The 18,269-nt window shown below is 32.5% G+C and overlaps 1 protein-coding gene across 1 annotated transcript; it reads left to right on the top strand.

Annotated features, from left to right (window-relative positions):
• The first annotated feature begins 7,632 nt into the window (after positions 1 to 7,632).
• On the top strand, positions 7,633 to 16,764 carry LOC132050433 (methylsterol monooxygenase 2-2-like). The gene is made up of 8 exons (XM_059441674.1): positions 7,633 to 7,671; positions 10,676 to 10,757; positions 13,418 to 13,555; positions 13,820 to 13,965; positions 15,101 to 15,220; positions 15,311 to 15,523; positions 15,622 to 15,702; positions 16,397 to 16,764. The coding sequence occupies exons 2-8, from the start codon at positions 10,728 to 10,730 to the stop codon at positions 16,542 to 16,544; spliced, it is 876 nt and encodes a 291-aa protein (XP_059297657.1). The 5' UTR covers positions 7,633 to 7,671; positions 10,676 to 10,727; the 3' UTR covers positions 16,545 to 16,764.
• Positions 16,765 to 18,269: the final 1,505 nt, after the last annotated feature.

Raw genomic sequence — 18,269 nt, 5'->3', positions numbered from 1 at the left:
CTCGGGAAAACTTGAACGGCGGTTCCAAAAAAGGGTTTTTTCCTTTGAGGTTTGGGTTTGGGTTAAAGTGCAGGCGGGAAGATATAGGTTTTAATAAGGGGAGTACAAAAATTTTTTGAAGGTTTTAGGTTCGACGGGGGGTTTTAAATTGATTAGGCGGCGAAGAATGACCCCAACAGCGAGTTTTGAGAACGCTTTTCGCGGCTATACGCCACTCCTTCCGGGATCCTTTCTGGGTTTAAAACCCCCGAAAAAGGGGGACGGAAAGGGCAAAACGGGGAAAGATATCCCGGCCCCGGGGAAAGGAAATTAAGATCAGAGACCATTCGGACGGAGGGGCACGGGGGGTGGGGTAAAGGGGGATCGTAGGGCCAGAGCACTTTGGTCCCGGTGGTGATTGGGTTGGTTTTAAATTTAGAAGGAGGAGCGTTAACCATGAAAAGATAAAATTCCCATCGGGGTTTGGCGGTTTTGATCTCGCCTTCGTTCCAAAAGATTTCAAGAGGGCCTTTTTACTTTTGTGTGCTTCTTTCATACGCATAAACATACTAAGAAATACAATTTGATTCTAAGTGTTTATTATTCTAAGTGTTAGATAATTGTTCATTCATTAATCACTGTAACACGAGCTCGGTTCAGAGGATCCGAGCCTACCGACCGATCGCTTCCTGAAATCAATCGTTGTCCTGCTGTGGTTTGATTGTTCTTACTCACTTCTACACTATTAATCATTACATCACAATCATTCGTATTAAATTAAACCGCATATCCTTTGAACCGCATATAAATTTAATTGTTATCCATTTTTAAGGGTAAACATCCTTCTCAAAGTTGTTACAGTTTTGACGTTTTTTCCTCTCAAGATCATTGATGAAGAATTCTTTAACCCTTCAAACATTGTGAAATTTTAATAAGTAACCTTTAAACACCTCATATTCCGAACTTTGAGGGAACCCTCTTCGGTCTAACAGCAAGTTCTCATTACCAAATTTTGGATTTTTTTTTTTCCATCTACAAGCATTTGAAGGGCTATTGTTTCTTTAAATTGCTGGAATAAAACTTTATGAATTAAAATTTTTTTAGTGTTGAATATTTTGTCAATAGAAAGCTTCGAATAACTATTACTACTTTGCAATAAGTGTTTGTAAAGTTTGTTACTCTAATTGTGAATTCTAACATTTAGAATAAACCAAAGGAGGATTTGAAGGAAAACAAAAGCTTACGATGGTAGAAGAAGCAAGGAAAGAAACCCGATCGATTAATCAGGAGATAAAGACAGAGGAGTTGAAGGGAAGAGAGAGGGGATAAAGAAAAAATAGATCCAGAAATTGAAGGGAAGGGTTGTGAGAGAATAAAGAAAAATTCAGTGTGTAAATGTAGAGAGAGAGAGAGAGAAAAATTAGGAGAAAGTTGGTGACCTGTTATAACAGGTTAAAGTTACCTGATTGTGTAGAAAAATGATACACTGACGGTGCACCAAACTTAAATGAGTTTACCTGATAGTGTAAAATAATTTGTACACTGTGCACAAAACTTAAACTCTAAATATAACTTGCTACTTCAGTATGTGTTGTGAGTAATATTTTGTTATAAGAAGCCACCCATAATTGACTTTTGAGTACCTTTATAATTAAAAAAAACTTCCATGTGAATTGTGTGTAATAATCAAAGCGTGTCTGGTTCAATTGATTGAAACTTGCTGATAAATATCAATTGTTAAAAAAAAAAATAGATGTTGAAATTAAATTTATAAATAGATAATTACGTATTCGGATTAAGAATTTCGAAGCTAATAGCGATCAGTTGTTATCAACAGAGGCGGAATCAACATTTTTGGTTTATTGATTCTGAATCGCAATTTTTTATTTACTGGGTTTTGAATATATTATTTATACATATCAAATGATTTTTTTAATATAAATAGAGAATTTGAGCCGAAGTTATTTGATTCGAACCCATAACTAAAAGGTTGGTTTCTTCCCTGTATATCGACCTTTTTTTGTATTTCTAAAATAGCTAAAATATTTGTAGGTTAATAGAATTAAAATAGTAAAAGTTTGATCAAAACAGTAATATTTATAAGCTAAAAATTTATAAACCGGAGGCCACTAACTCATTTTCTATTTATAAGTATTTTAATATTTTTTAAATGTGTAAATAAGTAAATAAAAACTATCTAAAATTGATTCGACCAACCTATAAATTTTCTTGAACGCATAAACAGATTAAATTTGTGGATAATTATTTAATTTTTTATTTTATTACATTAAGGTTATTAATATATTTTTTATAATAAAAGGTCATTTAATTTTAACTAAGTACCACAAAAATCACCGAACCACCTTTTATAACAAAAGATGTGCTCAATTTCTGCTTATGATTTAGAGAAAGTGAATAAAATATTTTCTATGATATTTAAGCTAAGTCGAGTAATTTTGTATAAAATATTTTCTATGATATTTAAGCTAAGTCGAGTAATTTTGTCTTTACAAAAAGTTATTAATGCCTTTTTCAGAATACTTGTTCAGTGTTGAATAACTTTTTAATTATAATATAACTTAATAAAATAAAATAAGAAAAACGATCATCCGTCATATTAACTCCTCTACTTTTGGGTGGGGTTCGAGCAGTTCTCATTGGATATGGAAACTTCGATATAGATTTTGGATTTTTAGATTCAAGAAATTAATATTAAAATTCAATTCAAATAAGTTTGGGTTGAATTGGTTTTCTTAAGTTCGATTTTGAATTAATCAATTTTATTATTTTGAATTTTTTATTTCAAGCGTATAAGTTGAATTTCTTATTCTTACAAAAAGGACTTCCAATCAAATTGTAATTTCTCATCCCACCATTTCAAATAAAACATTCATTCAAGCAATGAAACTATTATCAAAGAAATTTCTAATCTAAATAAAGTAAAATCATGTCTAGATAGATCATATTACTGATATTTCATATTCAAATTCAAGTGCTTAACCATCAATCTTTATAAACTTGATGTGATTTAAATATCAATTAATATGCTTCCTTAAGGACCCGATAACAGCTCTTCAATTAACAATACAAAATATAGATGCGTTTTAGTTTCCAATTCATTAGCCTAATAGGTTATATTGATTATATTGACTTGGTTGTTTTAAAAACAACTTATTTTAAACAAAAAAGTACTTTTAACTAAAGAATGATCAATTAATTTAAAAATTAAAAGGCAAAAAAGCCTATTTTTTTATTTGGACTTACTCCCCAAAAGCCAAAATTGCCAAACACCTCACTCCTTTTAAAATAAAGATTTATGAAAAGATAAAGATTTTTGTTAAAAATACTAAAAGGCTATAATTTAGTAGAATATTGAATTTCACATTAGGTATTTGGACTTATGTCTAATTGCTACAGATAAATAGATTGTATTAAAAAAATCAAATTATTTGAATATTCAAAATTCAAAATTTCAAATCCCGAAATTCAATTCAAAACTTTACAAAAAACCCCAATTTGATTTTATCCAAATTATGCCCATTCTACCTCTATCGGACTATTTATGAATATATCCTATCTAGAAAAAGTTTAAAAAGAAAAGACAAACGGGTGCCGCCAAAGGTACCTCTAATTTTGACACTTCCACACTATTTACATTCAATATCATACAGACATATCTTATCTAGAAAAGGTTTAGAAAGCATATGATAAAAGGGTCCCACCAAAGATACTCATTGCTTCTTAGTTTGACACTTCACACTATTTACATTCAATATCATACAGACATATCTTATCTAGAAAAGGTTTAAAAAGAATATGACAAAGGTTGCCACCAAAGATACTCATTGCTTCTTAGTTTGACACTTCCACACTATTTACATTCAATATCATACAGACATATCTTATCTAGAAAAGGTTTAAAAAGAATATGACAAAAGGTTGCCACCAAAGATACTCATTGCTTCTTAGTTTGACACTTACCACACTATTTACAAGTCTATCTCAGCGAAAAAAGAACTAAGGAGAACGAAAACCTTTAGCGGGGCCTAAAAGTTTATGGCTAAATATACTTTTCCCTTTTTTTTCAATTTATGTGTTTTAATTTCTTTCCCGTTTCAATTTATGTGATACTATTTAATTAGATATTTCTCTGTCTCAATTTATGTGAATCTATTATCGTTTGGGGAGTCTACGAGGTGGTTGCTTGACCACTTTTTTCTTATATTTTTTCTGTGAATTATTTGAATTATAAATTATCATGACTTATGGTACTTTTCACGTAGTTCCTAAATATATAAATTTTATTTTTACAAATTTAAAAAATTTGAATTACGGTCAAAGTTATAAAGTTTAACCCTCTTACTTCGAAAAGGGTTCATACAAATTGAAACGGAGGGAGTATAAAATTTAAGAAAGAAAAAAAATTGAAATTTGTAGGCTACGACAAGTCTTAGACATTTTGGTGACTATAGACTATTTCATTAAGAGTAAAAGAAAAGTTTTAAAGTTAAAGTATTTTTAATTATAGAATTGCGACATACTTTTGAGATAGACCAAAAAAGAAAGTCTACCACATAAACAGGAAGGAGTACTATTTAAAGAGTTAAAAGAATTGTTTAGTCATAATTTTTAAAAATTGTTAACTGTTGTGAGATATGATATTTCTAATATATTTTTTAAATATGTATATTATATATATTTCTTAAAACTTTAATATTAAAATCCACACTGAATATTAATTAGTTTGACTTTAGTATTCACGAGAGGATTTAGCCTTTCAGCAATAGGTTTATATAAATTCATAACTTTAGATACTGAATATATATATATATATATATATATATATATATACACACATTGATTCCATAATTTTAAAATTATAATGAATTTGATATTGAAAAAATAGAAAATTAAAATTATTAAATTTAAATTTTGAATTCATTTTCGCTTGTATTTTAAATTAAGCTACGTAAATTAAAACGGAAGGAGTAATATTTTAAGCCATAAACGGCAAGGAAAAAGACAAACAAGGCAAGAGCCAACATAATTTTTTTTTTTTTTTTTGTGTAGCACCTCCACAAGGGACATAGTCAACAGATGTAGTTTAATAACACATGTACAGCCACCTGCTTACTTATGTGTGCTTGTTATAGATGGTTGTGCATGCACGTGTATGTTACTGCACCTCACTAGTCAAGTGCATAACAGATTTATATTCTGTGTGTAGTTACGACTTTTTTTTTCCGGATAGCTCTATCATGTTTTTATTCTGTAGTATAGTTTCATGGCATTATATATTGCTTTGAATTATTTTTCTTTGTGCCGAAGATCTACTGGAAACAATCTCTCTATCACTCAATGTAGGGATAAAGTCTACGTATACTTTACCTTCCAGACCCCAATTTATGGGATTGGGTATGTTGTTGTTGTTGTTGTAGCAGCAGCAACATAGTAGTATTCTATCAGTATCATACTTTTATACATTACCGTTTATATTTAAATATGTATTTATTGAAAATTTTAATTCAAATATAAAACTTGAGTAGCTGAATTCACGTGAATTCATACGTCGAAGACTAAGTCCGCAGCGGATTACTATTTATTCATACTTGGTGCATGATAGAAGCAATACTAAGCGTGATGAATTTAAAGCGACAGATCTATCATATCTTATTGGCTTTTAATAATCTAATAGTTCAACCACTTTTACATAATTAGTGTAAACAAATTACTGTATTAAGCTATCAGCTCAGATTTTGTGACAATATGTCATATTTCTGTCCTGATAATGGTAGTTAGTGGCGAATTCAGAATTTGTAATAAAAAATATTAAAATGTAATACCTATGATTCAACTTTAAATTTAAAATATTTTTTGTAACACCTTTAATATTCAAATTGTGTTTATTCTTTACACATATATAGTATAATATATTTTTTTATAAAAGAGATTCAATTGGATTCTCTATGTTAATTTTTTTTTTTTACTTTTTAATTTCCATATAATTGAGGACCTCACTAATATGAATTTGTGCAATGTAAGGCTCATTTTAGCTATGCCATGGAGCTGTGTTTAAGTCAATTGTTAGTGTATAATTCAGCTATTTCATCGTATATTTATCGCCACTAATATATATATATATATATATATATATATATATATATATATATATATATATATATACCACGTAACAGAACGTCTCAATTCACTTAGACAAATTTCAGAAAAATTACCTAGCTTCTTTTGCCTACATCTTAAATGGAACGATTTCTCTCTGTAGTGCTCTTCAAACCATCCAAAAGGGCAGAAATTTATTTATATAACAATGCTTTACATCAATCTACGTATTTTAACTTTTGGATTAAGGTGGAAAATATTAATTAATTATGATTAAATAATACAAAAAAATCTTAAAATATCTAGCACTATCATGCGCATATTCATATATTTATATAACAATGTTTTTACATAAAATTATGTCTTTTTAATCTTCAAGGGTTATGGATTCAAATGAAAATACCAATCAATTTTATATACAAAAAAATTAAAAAATTAAAAAAAAAGGAAAAACGCTCTCTATCTACTAGGAAAGAACATACCCAGTTTAGGCCAATTTTTCCTTAAATACCTCTTATACACTATTATACAATTTTGTACAAGGCAAACACATTGTTTACCGTAAATAGATACTGTCGTATAATATTATATACTGTAGGTATAAGCACTTTTGCCGGGAAAAAAAGGTAGGTCATGCGGATGTACACCGAAAATATTGCTATGACAGGTAGGGGTGTTCACGGTTTGGTGAAAAACTGATCCAAAACTGAAAATCAAAACCAAACCGATTAAATAAATCGATATTTACTTTGGGTTAGGTTTGGTTTGGTTTTGAATTTTTAAAAACCAATAACATTTGGTTTGATTTTGGTTTTACTAAAAGCAAACCGAAGAAAAAATCGAACTGAACCGACAAATTTTATACATAATTTTTATAATTATATATATACAATATATTAGTTTTTATAAATACTTTTAAATAATTTATATACTTTTTAAGCAAAATTTTATTTATCTCTAATAGGCTAATGAACTTTATACTGTAAGCCGATTTAAAAAAAAGAAATCCATGAATTAAAACTCATTTATGCAAAGAAACAACTATATGAGATTTGCCTAGATTTATTTTTTGTATTTCTTATAAACTTTATTCACATAATTAAAATCATAAATCTTAAGACATTTTCTTCATAACGCAAGAAACTATAGCTACCACAATAAAAGGGTAATAACGGATTATAAGTTGAAAAATGATAGAAAATTCTCTCATAATTTTAGGGGAAAAAACATGAAAGAGAGAAATACCGTTAATTTTCTTAAAAACCGAAAATCCAACCCAAACCGACTACAACCAAACCGATGAATAGGTATTATGTTTGGTTTAATTTGATTTTAATAATTTTAAAAACTGACTAGATTAGTTTAATTTTGATTTTAACCTAAAACCGATCCAAATGGACCTATGAACACCCTAATGGCTGGTGTAATATATTATGTAAAGATTCTTAAAATATCTAGGGAGTATCATGCATATATATTTGTTTTATTCTTAAAATAAGATTTGACAGTCACTAGACACGTGCTGCAAAACACTGTTATCTGTTCTACTAGTTACTATACTCTACTCTTATATATGTGTGTATATATATATATACTAGTTATATGAGGCCCGGGCTTAGACTCAAGATATAAAAGTAGTAATATTTTAATTAAAAAGGTTTAATTTGTATCATATTTTTTTATTGCATAATTAATAGAATTCAGTGGCATGTTAAATATGTATTGTTGATAAGTCTTCTCAAGTATTAAAGTTTCTTAATCACTTAATTAGATAATTTTTAAACAAAAAATTATTTATGAGGAAGGAAGTTTGGCAGGAGAATTATGAAATATCAAAGAGATGCAAGCGACTCGACATTTTGTAAAGTAACATGATCTAAATTCTATTAAATAATTACGACTTGGTGAAAATCATAAATTGAAATTTTTTGACAATTTTATGAATTTAGGAGTATATGATTTCCTTATTTATAGATAGAAATAGATTTTTTTTCGTATTTATTAAGTTTTAGTTTCACTTGTGATATTTCATCTTTGTCAGAGTTTATGTTAGTTAAATGTGGTGATTTAAACTTAGTTTTAGACTAAATTAAGGAAAAAACTAAATTTGTTAAATGAACCTCAAGAATGAATTTAATTCTTCATATATATTTTCTGCTTGAAAATATCAGTCATCAGTTAAAATTGTAATTTATAGTACTTTTTGTATAGTTTTTAAATATCTTGATTTTGATTTAAAATATTTAATTAATCTAATTTAATTTAGCTTTAAAGTTTAATCAAAGTAACTCTGGGAAAATGGAAAGTCCCTTAGAAATTGAAATGAAGAGAGAGTCATCAGTAAGATCTAATAATATTCCCGTTAGAAACAAAAATTTAGCTCCACGGTTGCCTAAATTTTACCGAAATGTATAATGACAAATAATGTAAAGGTAGCGAAGATATAAAGCATATATTGGGCATTTTAGAAAAATATTTCGTAATTGATTTAGCAAAAAAATAATTTTTAAATCTATTGGACTTACTTAGCGAAAATATATTGAAAATCTTTAGCACAATTAATATATCATATATTCGAAATGTTAATCTAATACTCCATTCGGTTCATATAATATGGTATTTTTAGTTCGGACACACCCCTTAAATAATTACTTATCCTAGAAAGATGGAAAGTGTTTTTCTAAATTATCCTTAACTATAAAGTACCAATTTAATATAATTTGTTAGTTATGTAAAAATGCATTTATCTAATTTAAATAAGGATAATTTTAAAAGAAGAAAAAAAGCTACTCCATTAATATCTTCTGTGTTTTGAATAAATTAAGAATATCATAATATGAATTAAAGAGAGTAAGGAGCTAAAACAAATTGACAAAATATTGCTGGGTCCACGTCAAATGGGCCGAAAAAACAATTGAATGTTAAAACTTAAAGCGAATTGCCCTTCTTTTGGGGTGGTCTTTAAATTTTGCCCTTCATATTTGAAATCTTTAAATTTCGCCCTCGCTAAATCCCATAGGTTTCGTGTTCGAACCCCACACACTGTCAAAATTTTAAAAAAATTCGCAAGGCAAAGTTTAAATTTCGCTATGCCCCCATCAAGATTGTGAAGGAATTAAAGAAAGTTATGCCAGGACCCGCAAGATACTTATGCCTATGGGCGTATTTGGATATAAGTATCCGGTTCCGCAGATAACTTTGATAATTCCTTCATAAGTTTATGCCGGATCCGCATAAAAATTTGCCCATTAAAAGTATGCCCCTTACCCGCATAAACTTGTTAAGGATTTACCAAACTTATGCCGACGGGGGCATACTTATGCCTTATGGGCAAACTTTGCCTTGAAGCATATATATGTATTTTTTCAAGCATATATACCAAAGTTACATGGAAAAGTATTATGCTACAACCAAATGTCCATCCCAGGATACAAATTCACACTTTGGCCGGCAATACAAGGTAGATTAGCAATCGTTGATAGACTTCGTAAATATTTTCCCATCTTCTCGGCGGTACCAAGAAATATTTTCCCATCTTTATTTTGAATGCTCCATCACAAAAGGATTGTGGTACGGATTGTTGGTATGGGCCGGGGGTACACTAGAAGAATAGGGGTGGGCAAGATGAAATCACATGGATCTCACACATTGCTAGACACAAATCAAAGCCACCTGCTCCATTACTTTCGCGCATTTTTGGTATGCTAGTGGCATTGGTTGGAGAGAAAGGAACCTACTCGCATTTCAAAATACTCGGTTTCTTCCCCGATAGACTCACAGAGAGATTGCACAACATATTCACATCCAAGGGGAACAATTTCAAATGGCGAGAGAGCTCTTTGCTGGGCGAATTGCTATCCCTAGCTAAGTGTAGTTGATTAAAACTCGTCGTTGTTTTTTTAATGTAATAGTTGCTCTAGTTTGACTTATACAAGTTAGTGAGTAGGAATTTTACCATGTACGATTGTAGGTCGGCTTCAACTTTGTGTGTACAAGTTTTTTTTGGATGGAATAAAATAGACTTTCAACCAAAAAAAAAGTTTGCCTTATAAGGCAAAGTTTAATTTTATATACGAAAAGACTTTTAGTTATGTTTAACTAAAAGTCCGAGGGGGCGACTTTGCCTTGAGGGGCAGATTTTTAGTTATGCCGGATCCGCATAACTTTAACTTTTTCTTAAAGATTGTATGCTTGGATCCCAGCATACACTCCCCTACTCCCTCGCCTTGCGAAATTATTTTTTTTATTTTATGCTTGAGCGGGGTTCGAACCCGAATTTCATGTATTCGCTCATCTTTCCAAGAAAGAGCAAAATTTAAAGACCACAAATATGAAGGGCAAAATTTAAAGACCACAAATTTGAGTGGCAAAATTTAAAGACCACCCCAAACGAAGGGCAATCCGTGCAAAAAAATGAAACTTAAAAGTGGGACAGGCCCCTACCAAATAAAGAAAAGAAAATGGACATGCAAGGAAAAGGCAGCAGCAGCCATGTGTAAATAGCAACCAATCAAAAGTTTAATTTTACAATGTGAGGACGACAAAAGATTGAGATTAGCTATTATATATAATAGTAAAGTAATATATATATGCCACTATAACTAATCAATAAATCGATTGAGTTCTCAGTCATGGCTTCCATAATCGAATCTGCTTGGACGGTACTTCTCTTTTCTCTACCCCCCCATTTCTTTTTTTGACCCCTCGATTGTACACTTTCTTTTTCCTTCTAGATGGTTCTGAATTTCTGTTCCAATGTGACTATTCTATTTTTAGTTTGGTGCATTGAGGAACAGTACATTTATGAGCAAAATGACACAGCATTGTTTGCTTCATTAGCATTCTTGTGTAGCAGTAATGGAGGCATTTTGACTTGAATTTGAGTCATTATCATAAGTTCATTTCTCCATGCATTATTTGATTGTTCAGTTATTGAAAGGAAATACTAGGAAATTCTCCTCTCTATTTCATACTTCCCTCAGTCTCAATTTATGTGTTACAGTTTGGATTTTGAGAGTCTAATAAATTTTTTGAGATAAAATTTACATATTTAAAAAATACGGATAATCAACTTGTTTGATATCAAAATCCGAAAGGTATCAGAGTGGGGACCAGAAAGATTTATGGTTTTTACTGAAGTAATAATAAGTAAAATTTTGATATGCCGTGAAAATTCCATTGACTTTTAGTTGTTTCCGGAAGTTAGTTGGAGGTGTGTTTGGTACTCCCTCCTTCCAAAAAGATTATCTTCTTTTCCTTTTTAGTCTGTACCAAAAGAATTGACACCTTTCTATATTTAGAAATAATTTAACTTTATGAGGTGATTTACTGTCACACAAATATCTAAGGCTTGTTTTGGACCACACATTTCAAAAGTCTTTCTTTATTTCTTAAACTTTGTGCCAAGTCAAACTAAGACAATTTTTTTGGGACGGAGGGAGTGTGACCCAAAATATTTTGGGAAAATAAGTCATTTTGTGGCGTATGATTGTCTGAATATGATTTTTCAAGAAAATAATTTCCCTCGCTTTTGGACAAAAGTCATTTTCATTTGTCTCAACTCTTAATTTCGCATCACTTTGGACACTTGGTATTTTATGATTTTTTAGTATACTCCCTACGCCCCAATTTATGTGGCACAGTTGGAATTTCGAGAGTCAACCAAGTCTTTCTTTGACCTAAATATCTTTATATGTCTTTTAAATATTTTAGGTTGTTAATTATTGTGATTTATAGTGCTTTTTACGTAGTTTCTAAATATATAAATTTTATTTCAAAAAACTTAAAGCTTGTGTGTCCAAATTCACGGTCAAAGTTTAGAAGTTTGAATCTCGAAATTCTAACTTTGCCACATAAATTGAGACAGAGGGGGTATAATGATTATCGATCTTTGAAAAATGTTTTACTATGATAAATGTTTTTTTAGTAAAACATTTTCAAAATAATCATCTTTTCCGGAAAAAACAATTCGGATAATTTTTTCCATCTACTAGACACTAAACACTTGAATTCTTTAGTTTATTGTATGAATTGTTGGTGTTCGGACCAGTTTGTGTGAACCTCGACTAATCCGTAGCCTGTCTAGCCCGCTAGCAGGTTGCCAAAGCTAATCATGCTCACCAAGGTTGGAGCAAATGGGCTCACACCTAGTGTTATAGCCGGGACTAGTAGCCGGACATAGGCAATAAGGATGAGTTAGTTTGCTGTTGACTGTAGCTGGTTGTACCTTCAGCCTTTTTTTCTGTGCTGTAATGTTCACTGGTAATAAATAAAATGTTTATTTACCAAAAAAAAAAAAATTGAATGAAGGAGAAAGCAGGATCTTTTGATCTGCATCAGGGGATTTTGACAGGCTCCAGGACTAGTAGCCGGACATAATCACAATCTGAACATGATGGAATGCAATGGAAATGCGAGTTTGTGTAGCACACATGAGAAATTTTTGAGTAGCCAAGTTTGAAGTAGGTGGAGCTCGAATGATGATAATTTTGTAATTATGTAGTTGTAGCGGGTTTGGAAGCAGGATTTGAAGTGGGAGCAAAAGCAGGTTGGGGTTTTAGAATTCTGTTGTGGCAGCAATCATGGAAACTGGAGATGGATAGGGAGTAAGACCGTGAAGATATAGCTTGTAGACCGATGCTTATTAAGTTTGTTAGAATGTAATTAATGAAACATAACTTAGAAATTTGGAAATAATGTAGGCATGTCAGGTTTGGGAGTTTTTGACATGCAATTTGCACTCAGGGGAGTCTGAACAAATCGTTCCACTGAAACTTTGGACTGATTTATTAGTTTGATAGTCCCAAAAACTGAAAGTTGGATGCCTTCTTTGGTGTTTGAACCGCATCACGTGCTGTTTTTTTTTTTTTTTTGGGGGGGGGGAAGGTTGGTGTATGTTCAATCTTCAAAGTTCAGGAAAGAATGAAGCAATGGCTCATTTCACTACAATATTTCAAGCTTGTTAGCATTCATCATTTATCCGTGGTAAAATGTGGGACTAACGTAGCCTAACATGACAAAACACATCCAACGTGTAAACTTCATATTTTTCTTTGTTCTCGAATGGTATAATTCCTGTAGTCATGTAGAGTTTCAACTTTAACAGGCTACTATCAAACTTTACTTTCTATATAGTGCTAAGCATGACAAGATAATGATACTCAAGGTTGCAATCTGGCACTTGTCTGCTTCCGAATAAAAGTCCAGTTCTCCAGATATGTGGATTGAAAAGTCCTACAAGTGCACTCGTTGTTATTTAGAGTAACGAGGTACTAGTTACCTGTCTAATAGCCTTTTGTTTTGTGCTTTCTTTCTTTTTCAGTATCTTATTACAAATTTCAGCGATTTCCAATTGACTTGTTTTGGAGGTTTCTTTCTTCATGAGAGTGTCTTCTTCTTGTCTGGACTCCCCTTCATTCTTTTTGAAAGGGCAGGATGGTTTGGCAAGTACAAAATTCAGGTATTACTTTTTGACTCTTCTAATGACATGATATTTCTTGATTAAAATGATCCCAAACTTCAATAATATTCGAATTAAGACTCGTGCACGAGTTCCGTTTTGGTTTGCATTTGGAAAACAGTTTCTGGATAAAATGATTTGAATTTTCGCTAGAGTATTTGTGTTTAGCACAAGTGCTTTGCTGAAAACTTGTTATGATGTTTCAAGTTCATATTATTCGGATGAATTTTCATTTCGTGGCATTCTTGACCTCTGTTTGTGCAGAAGAAGAATAACACCCGGGAAGCTCAGGAGAAATGTATTACTCGTCTACTGATGTATCATTTGTGTGTTAATCTTCCACTCCTAATTGCATCGTATCCTGTCTTTAAATACATGGGCATGCGAGCTAGTCTTCCATTGCCGTCCTGGTATTTTCCGGTTCTCTATATACCAAGCTTTAGTTATGTGATGGCAACACATATTCATTGTATACCTTTATTCGGTCTTGTAATCTTCGTTTCTTTTGTTTTTGCTTTCTATTTCTTCATAATTTTGTTTTCAGAATCCAATGTCCCGACGACAAGACCATGAAACCATTTTGTGAGACTGAATATATGCCGTGCAAGTTTTGCCAGCGTAAGAAAAGTGAAGTTGATGTGAAATTAGATGAGGTTATGGTGCCTAAAAGCAAACAATTAAGATATATAGGCTCAATATTCCAGGAGAATGATATGATATATAGAGTTATAACACATAGTATCAAAATAGGATAACTGTATTGGAGGAGTACCACCACAGTGTTATACGATATGAGCACTGACCATATGAAAGACAAGTTATATGTGAGTTGTATGATTGAGAATATTATATGAAGTGAATGTTAGATCTCTATGTTCCAACATATCCACAAGATGATTGTTGAAAAATATGAATGATGAGACAGATGAGCAGCTATATAAGATTAGAAACAATTATAGTCGACAAAAGGTACACGTAACCTCAAATAGAGGATAAAACGAAAGAAGTTTTTTTAAGATGGTCTAGTCATGTGACTTATGTCCTATGTGGACATCGAGATCACCATATATAGGTGGGCGAAACCATGGAGGTTGAACGTGTTAAAGCCGGACAAGATAGATCTAAAATCTTTAGGAAGAAAGTTGTCTTGAAAAACCTATTCATCTCATAAATTCATGAAAACTTACTGAAAAACATGATACAATGGAAAAGAAAAGATCCATATTGGTGATACCAATTAGTTCAGATTAAGATGTAGTTATGGTGGTACGCTTACTCAAGTACAATGTTTGTTAGGAGCTTTTTAATCTTGTTAGCGATTTGTAAGCAAGTAACACATATAGTCAACTAGATTAAGATTGGTCCAAATGGAACAACATGGATAGTGAGAATTCATTCTTTTTTTTATAAATGAGGATTCATGCAGCTGACTCCAACTAGCTTGGCATTGAGGCGTAGTTGTATAATATTGGAGCAGGTGTGGTAGAGCTTGCGTTTTCTGTTTATTCACAAGAGTGAATTGCAATACCTTTTTCTTTTGTGCAGGAAAGTGGTTTCAACGCAAATATTATTCTATTTCATCGTGGAGGATTTTGTATTTTACTGGGGACACAGGATTTTACATACGAAATGGCTCTATAAGCATGTCCACAGCGTCCATCATGAGTATGTGAACTACATTATGTTTTCTACTTTAATTCTTCGGATTTCTATTTTTTGCACATGAAATCAGCGCTTCTGCTTGTTACACCACAGGTATGCAACACCGTTTGGGTTGACGTCTGAGTATGCTCACCCTGCTGAAATTCTATTCCTTGGATTTGCTACGATAGTTGGTCCTGCAATCACGGGGCCCCATTTAATAACACTATATCTATGGGTTTCGCTTAGAGTCCTCGAGACAGTTGAGGCACATTCCGGATACCATTTCCCTTGGAGCCCCTCGAACTTCTTGCCGTTATATGGGGGGTGTGTACATTACTTTTACTGTTAGAAAATTTGTCATTTTTGTATTTATTTGTTCTCCACGTCATTAAAATCCCTGAAATGGCTATTATTGTTTCCAGGTCTGATTTTCATGATTATCATCATCGACTGCTCTACACGAAGTCCGGCAACTACTCATCGACATTTGTTTACATGGACTGGTAACAATTTCCACACATTGACTTAAATATTCTTGATATTTGTTTTCTGCATCTTTCTCTAAGCTGTTTATGCTGTCATTAATTTCTCTTTAACTGTGATACTTTCTTTGTGGCAAAGAGGATCTCTGCTGAAACTGCAAGTAATCTGTTTGTGGTATTTCATGTTTTATGTTGATTGTCTACCAAATTCCTCTTCACCACTTCTGCTAATTTTACAAGGTCACCAAAGAACTAGCCCCTTTAGTTATAATGAAATTTCATAGGCAGTTATTTCGAAAATTCGATAACTCGTTTTGATACTTGCTCTCTGGTCCGATGTGCACGGGAGGTTCCAGAAGCTAATACATCTACCGGCTCATGCTTTGACAATTGACAAAACTGTCTTTCGCATGATTTCTCTTTGCAGTTCAATAGAAACTTGATTGCATACCTCCGCCACATTGTGGTTGTTCTTCTGTTCCCCAGCTGATATTGACCTATCTTGCTCGGACTTTCCAAATTGTCGCCTCATCCGTGTCGGATCCTCTAAGAAATGCATTATTTGAAGGACAATTGGACACACTCCCATAGCATTTTTGAAGAGTCATAAGACTAACTCTATCTCAATGATATCTCATTATTTTGTGGCCTGAACAATACAGAATAGGAGATTTTTGTAGGATTTGTGATTTGACGGATCTCTTTGTTTTGTCAGGATATTTGGTACTGACAAGGGATATCGAAAGTTGAAGTCGCTAAAGGAGGAGGAACGCGCTGAGGTCAAAGTAATGCAAAGAAGATGGGAAAGGGGAATAAAACTATGCCTGCTTGGGCATCACACGATGGAGTTTCTGGTTGAATAGATGTAGGTGAATGTTCAAATTGTTGTACCTAGTCATCTTGTCTGTTTGTGTTCATCATTGGTCTCAAAAGAACATTCTTGTATTTAGGTGGATCAATTGTAAGCTCGTGCTGAATGAAGTTTTTTCTCTGCCTCCCCTCTTGCGTTTATGTGATTGTAAATTACATTTTCTTTGAATAATAGTGGTGTATGAAGCAGTTCGCACGCACCTGATTATTCTACCATATTTGTTACTTCCTACCAGTGTATTTACTATATAACTTGGTCCGCTAAACTTAGGCAGATGGGAAGACTCACCTAACGTGTTTTTTCTCTATTGGAATTTGAACTCTGATCTTCAAGATATGCAGTCATTTCATTGATTATTCGGTCACACACTTGATGTTATAAGTTTCATTCTTTCCAGGGTTTCTTATGCTGCTAACTAATAATTGCGGAACCCATCACTGGGACCAACTAAATCCGAATTTGGCTCTTCAAGATAGTTTCTCGACTCCGTAAATAACCCGACCCCTGGAGTTGTCTAGGCAAAGAATCTTTAAATGGCTCATGGAATAAAAATATTTAGTATTCTGTGTTAAAAAATCAGCAAACCAGTAAACGAAAATAAATTGGAAACCCCAATGAAAATGCAAAATGTATAAAACTGAAAATATCCGAGTCCACAAGGTTCTTGTGTGTGCTGAAAGAATTTTATTCCCTCGCTGTACCCAAGGTTATGGATTACTTCCTCCCAGGATAAAACGGATATACCTGTTCTTTGGCGTCGCGGTACCTCAAACCCCAACAGCTTCGTCGAACGCAAATTCGGTATCGAATCACACAAAGACTCGATATTAATTTGTAAGAAAATATGTAGAAGAAGTCCAGAATTTTTCTGTGTCGAAAACTGAGGCTGGTCCTCTAAATTTATAGGCAATGAAAAGGTGAGATGGAAGAGTACAATCAAAAGGTGCCTTAGATGGAGAGGTGCAATCCAAAAGGTCTTTTGCGCACTCCTTTTCTCATTTCCCATTCACGCTCCAAAAAATCCAACAATCCCATATGAATGGGGAATGACTATATTATGAAAAAACATGCATGAAAAACTATGTGATTCGTAAGCAAGGATTAATTGCATCTGGATAAGTAGATTTCTCTTTGAACTTTCCGTAGTGAACATATGTCGAATATACTCGATCAATTGGTAGATTTGATATCTTTGAACCGTCGAGCTTTGGTTTATACCTAGATAACCACATGTCACACAATTAACCCTTTAGCCGTCTTTTGGTTCTCATTGTTTTGTTCGCTTTGACCATGAACACTTGCACGTTCATAAGTGCATAGAGAATTGACCTTCTGAGAATTCTCCTTGAAGCCGCTTACACTTCACACTTACATGGTGATTCCTAAATGTGTCATCCCGTAGATACACTATTTGATATACCCGTATCAAACTTAGAAACCATTAAAAAGCCTTAATGCTTTATCCTGGTACTCAACATTGTCTCATCACGAGAATGGACCAAAAAAGTTTATTTTGACAATGTTGAACCGTCATCAATGACTTTGTTTGATCTCTTTGAACCTAGATCTTGGGATTTCCAGTCTTTTAGGTAGAGTTACCGCCACGATCACTTGTCCTCGGCCATAGTCCCATTCTCCTTGATGATCTTTCAACCACCTCTCTAATTAGGCCTTTAGTTAGTGGATCCGACATATTATCTCTTGACTTAACGTAGTA

Source organism: Lycium ferocissimum, chromosome 3, assembly GCF_029784015.1.
Source record: "Lycium ferocissimum isolate CSIRO_LF1 chromosome 3, AGI_CSIRO_Lferr_CH_V1, whole genome shotgun sequence".
Classification (NCBI taxonomy): Eukaryota; Viridiplantae; Streptophyta; class Magnoliopsida; order Solanales; family Solanaceae; genus Lycium; species Lycium ferocissimum.
Note: the sequence above shows the minus strand (reverse complement) of the source record. Positions and strands in the feature narration are given on the sequence as shown.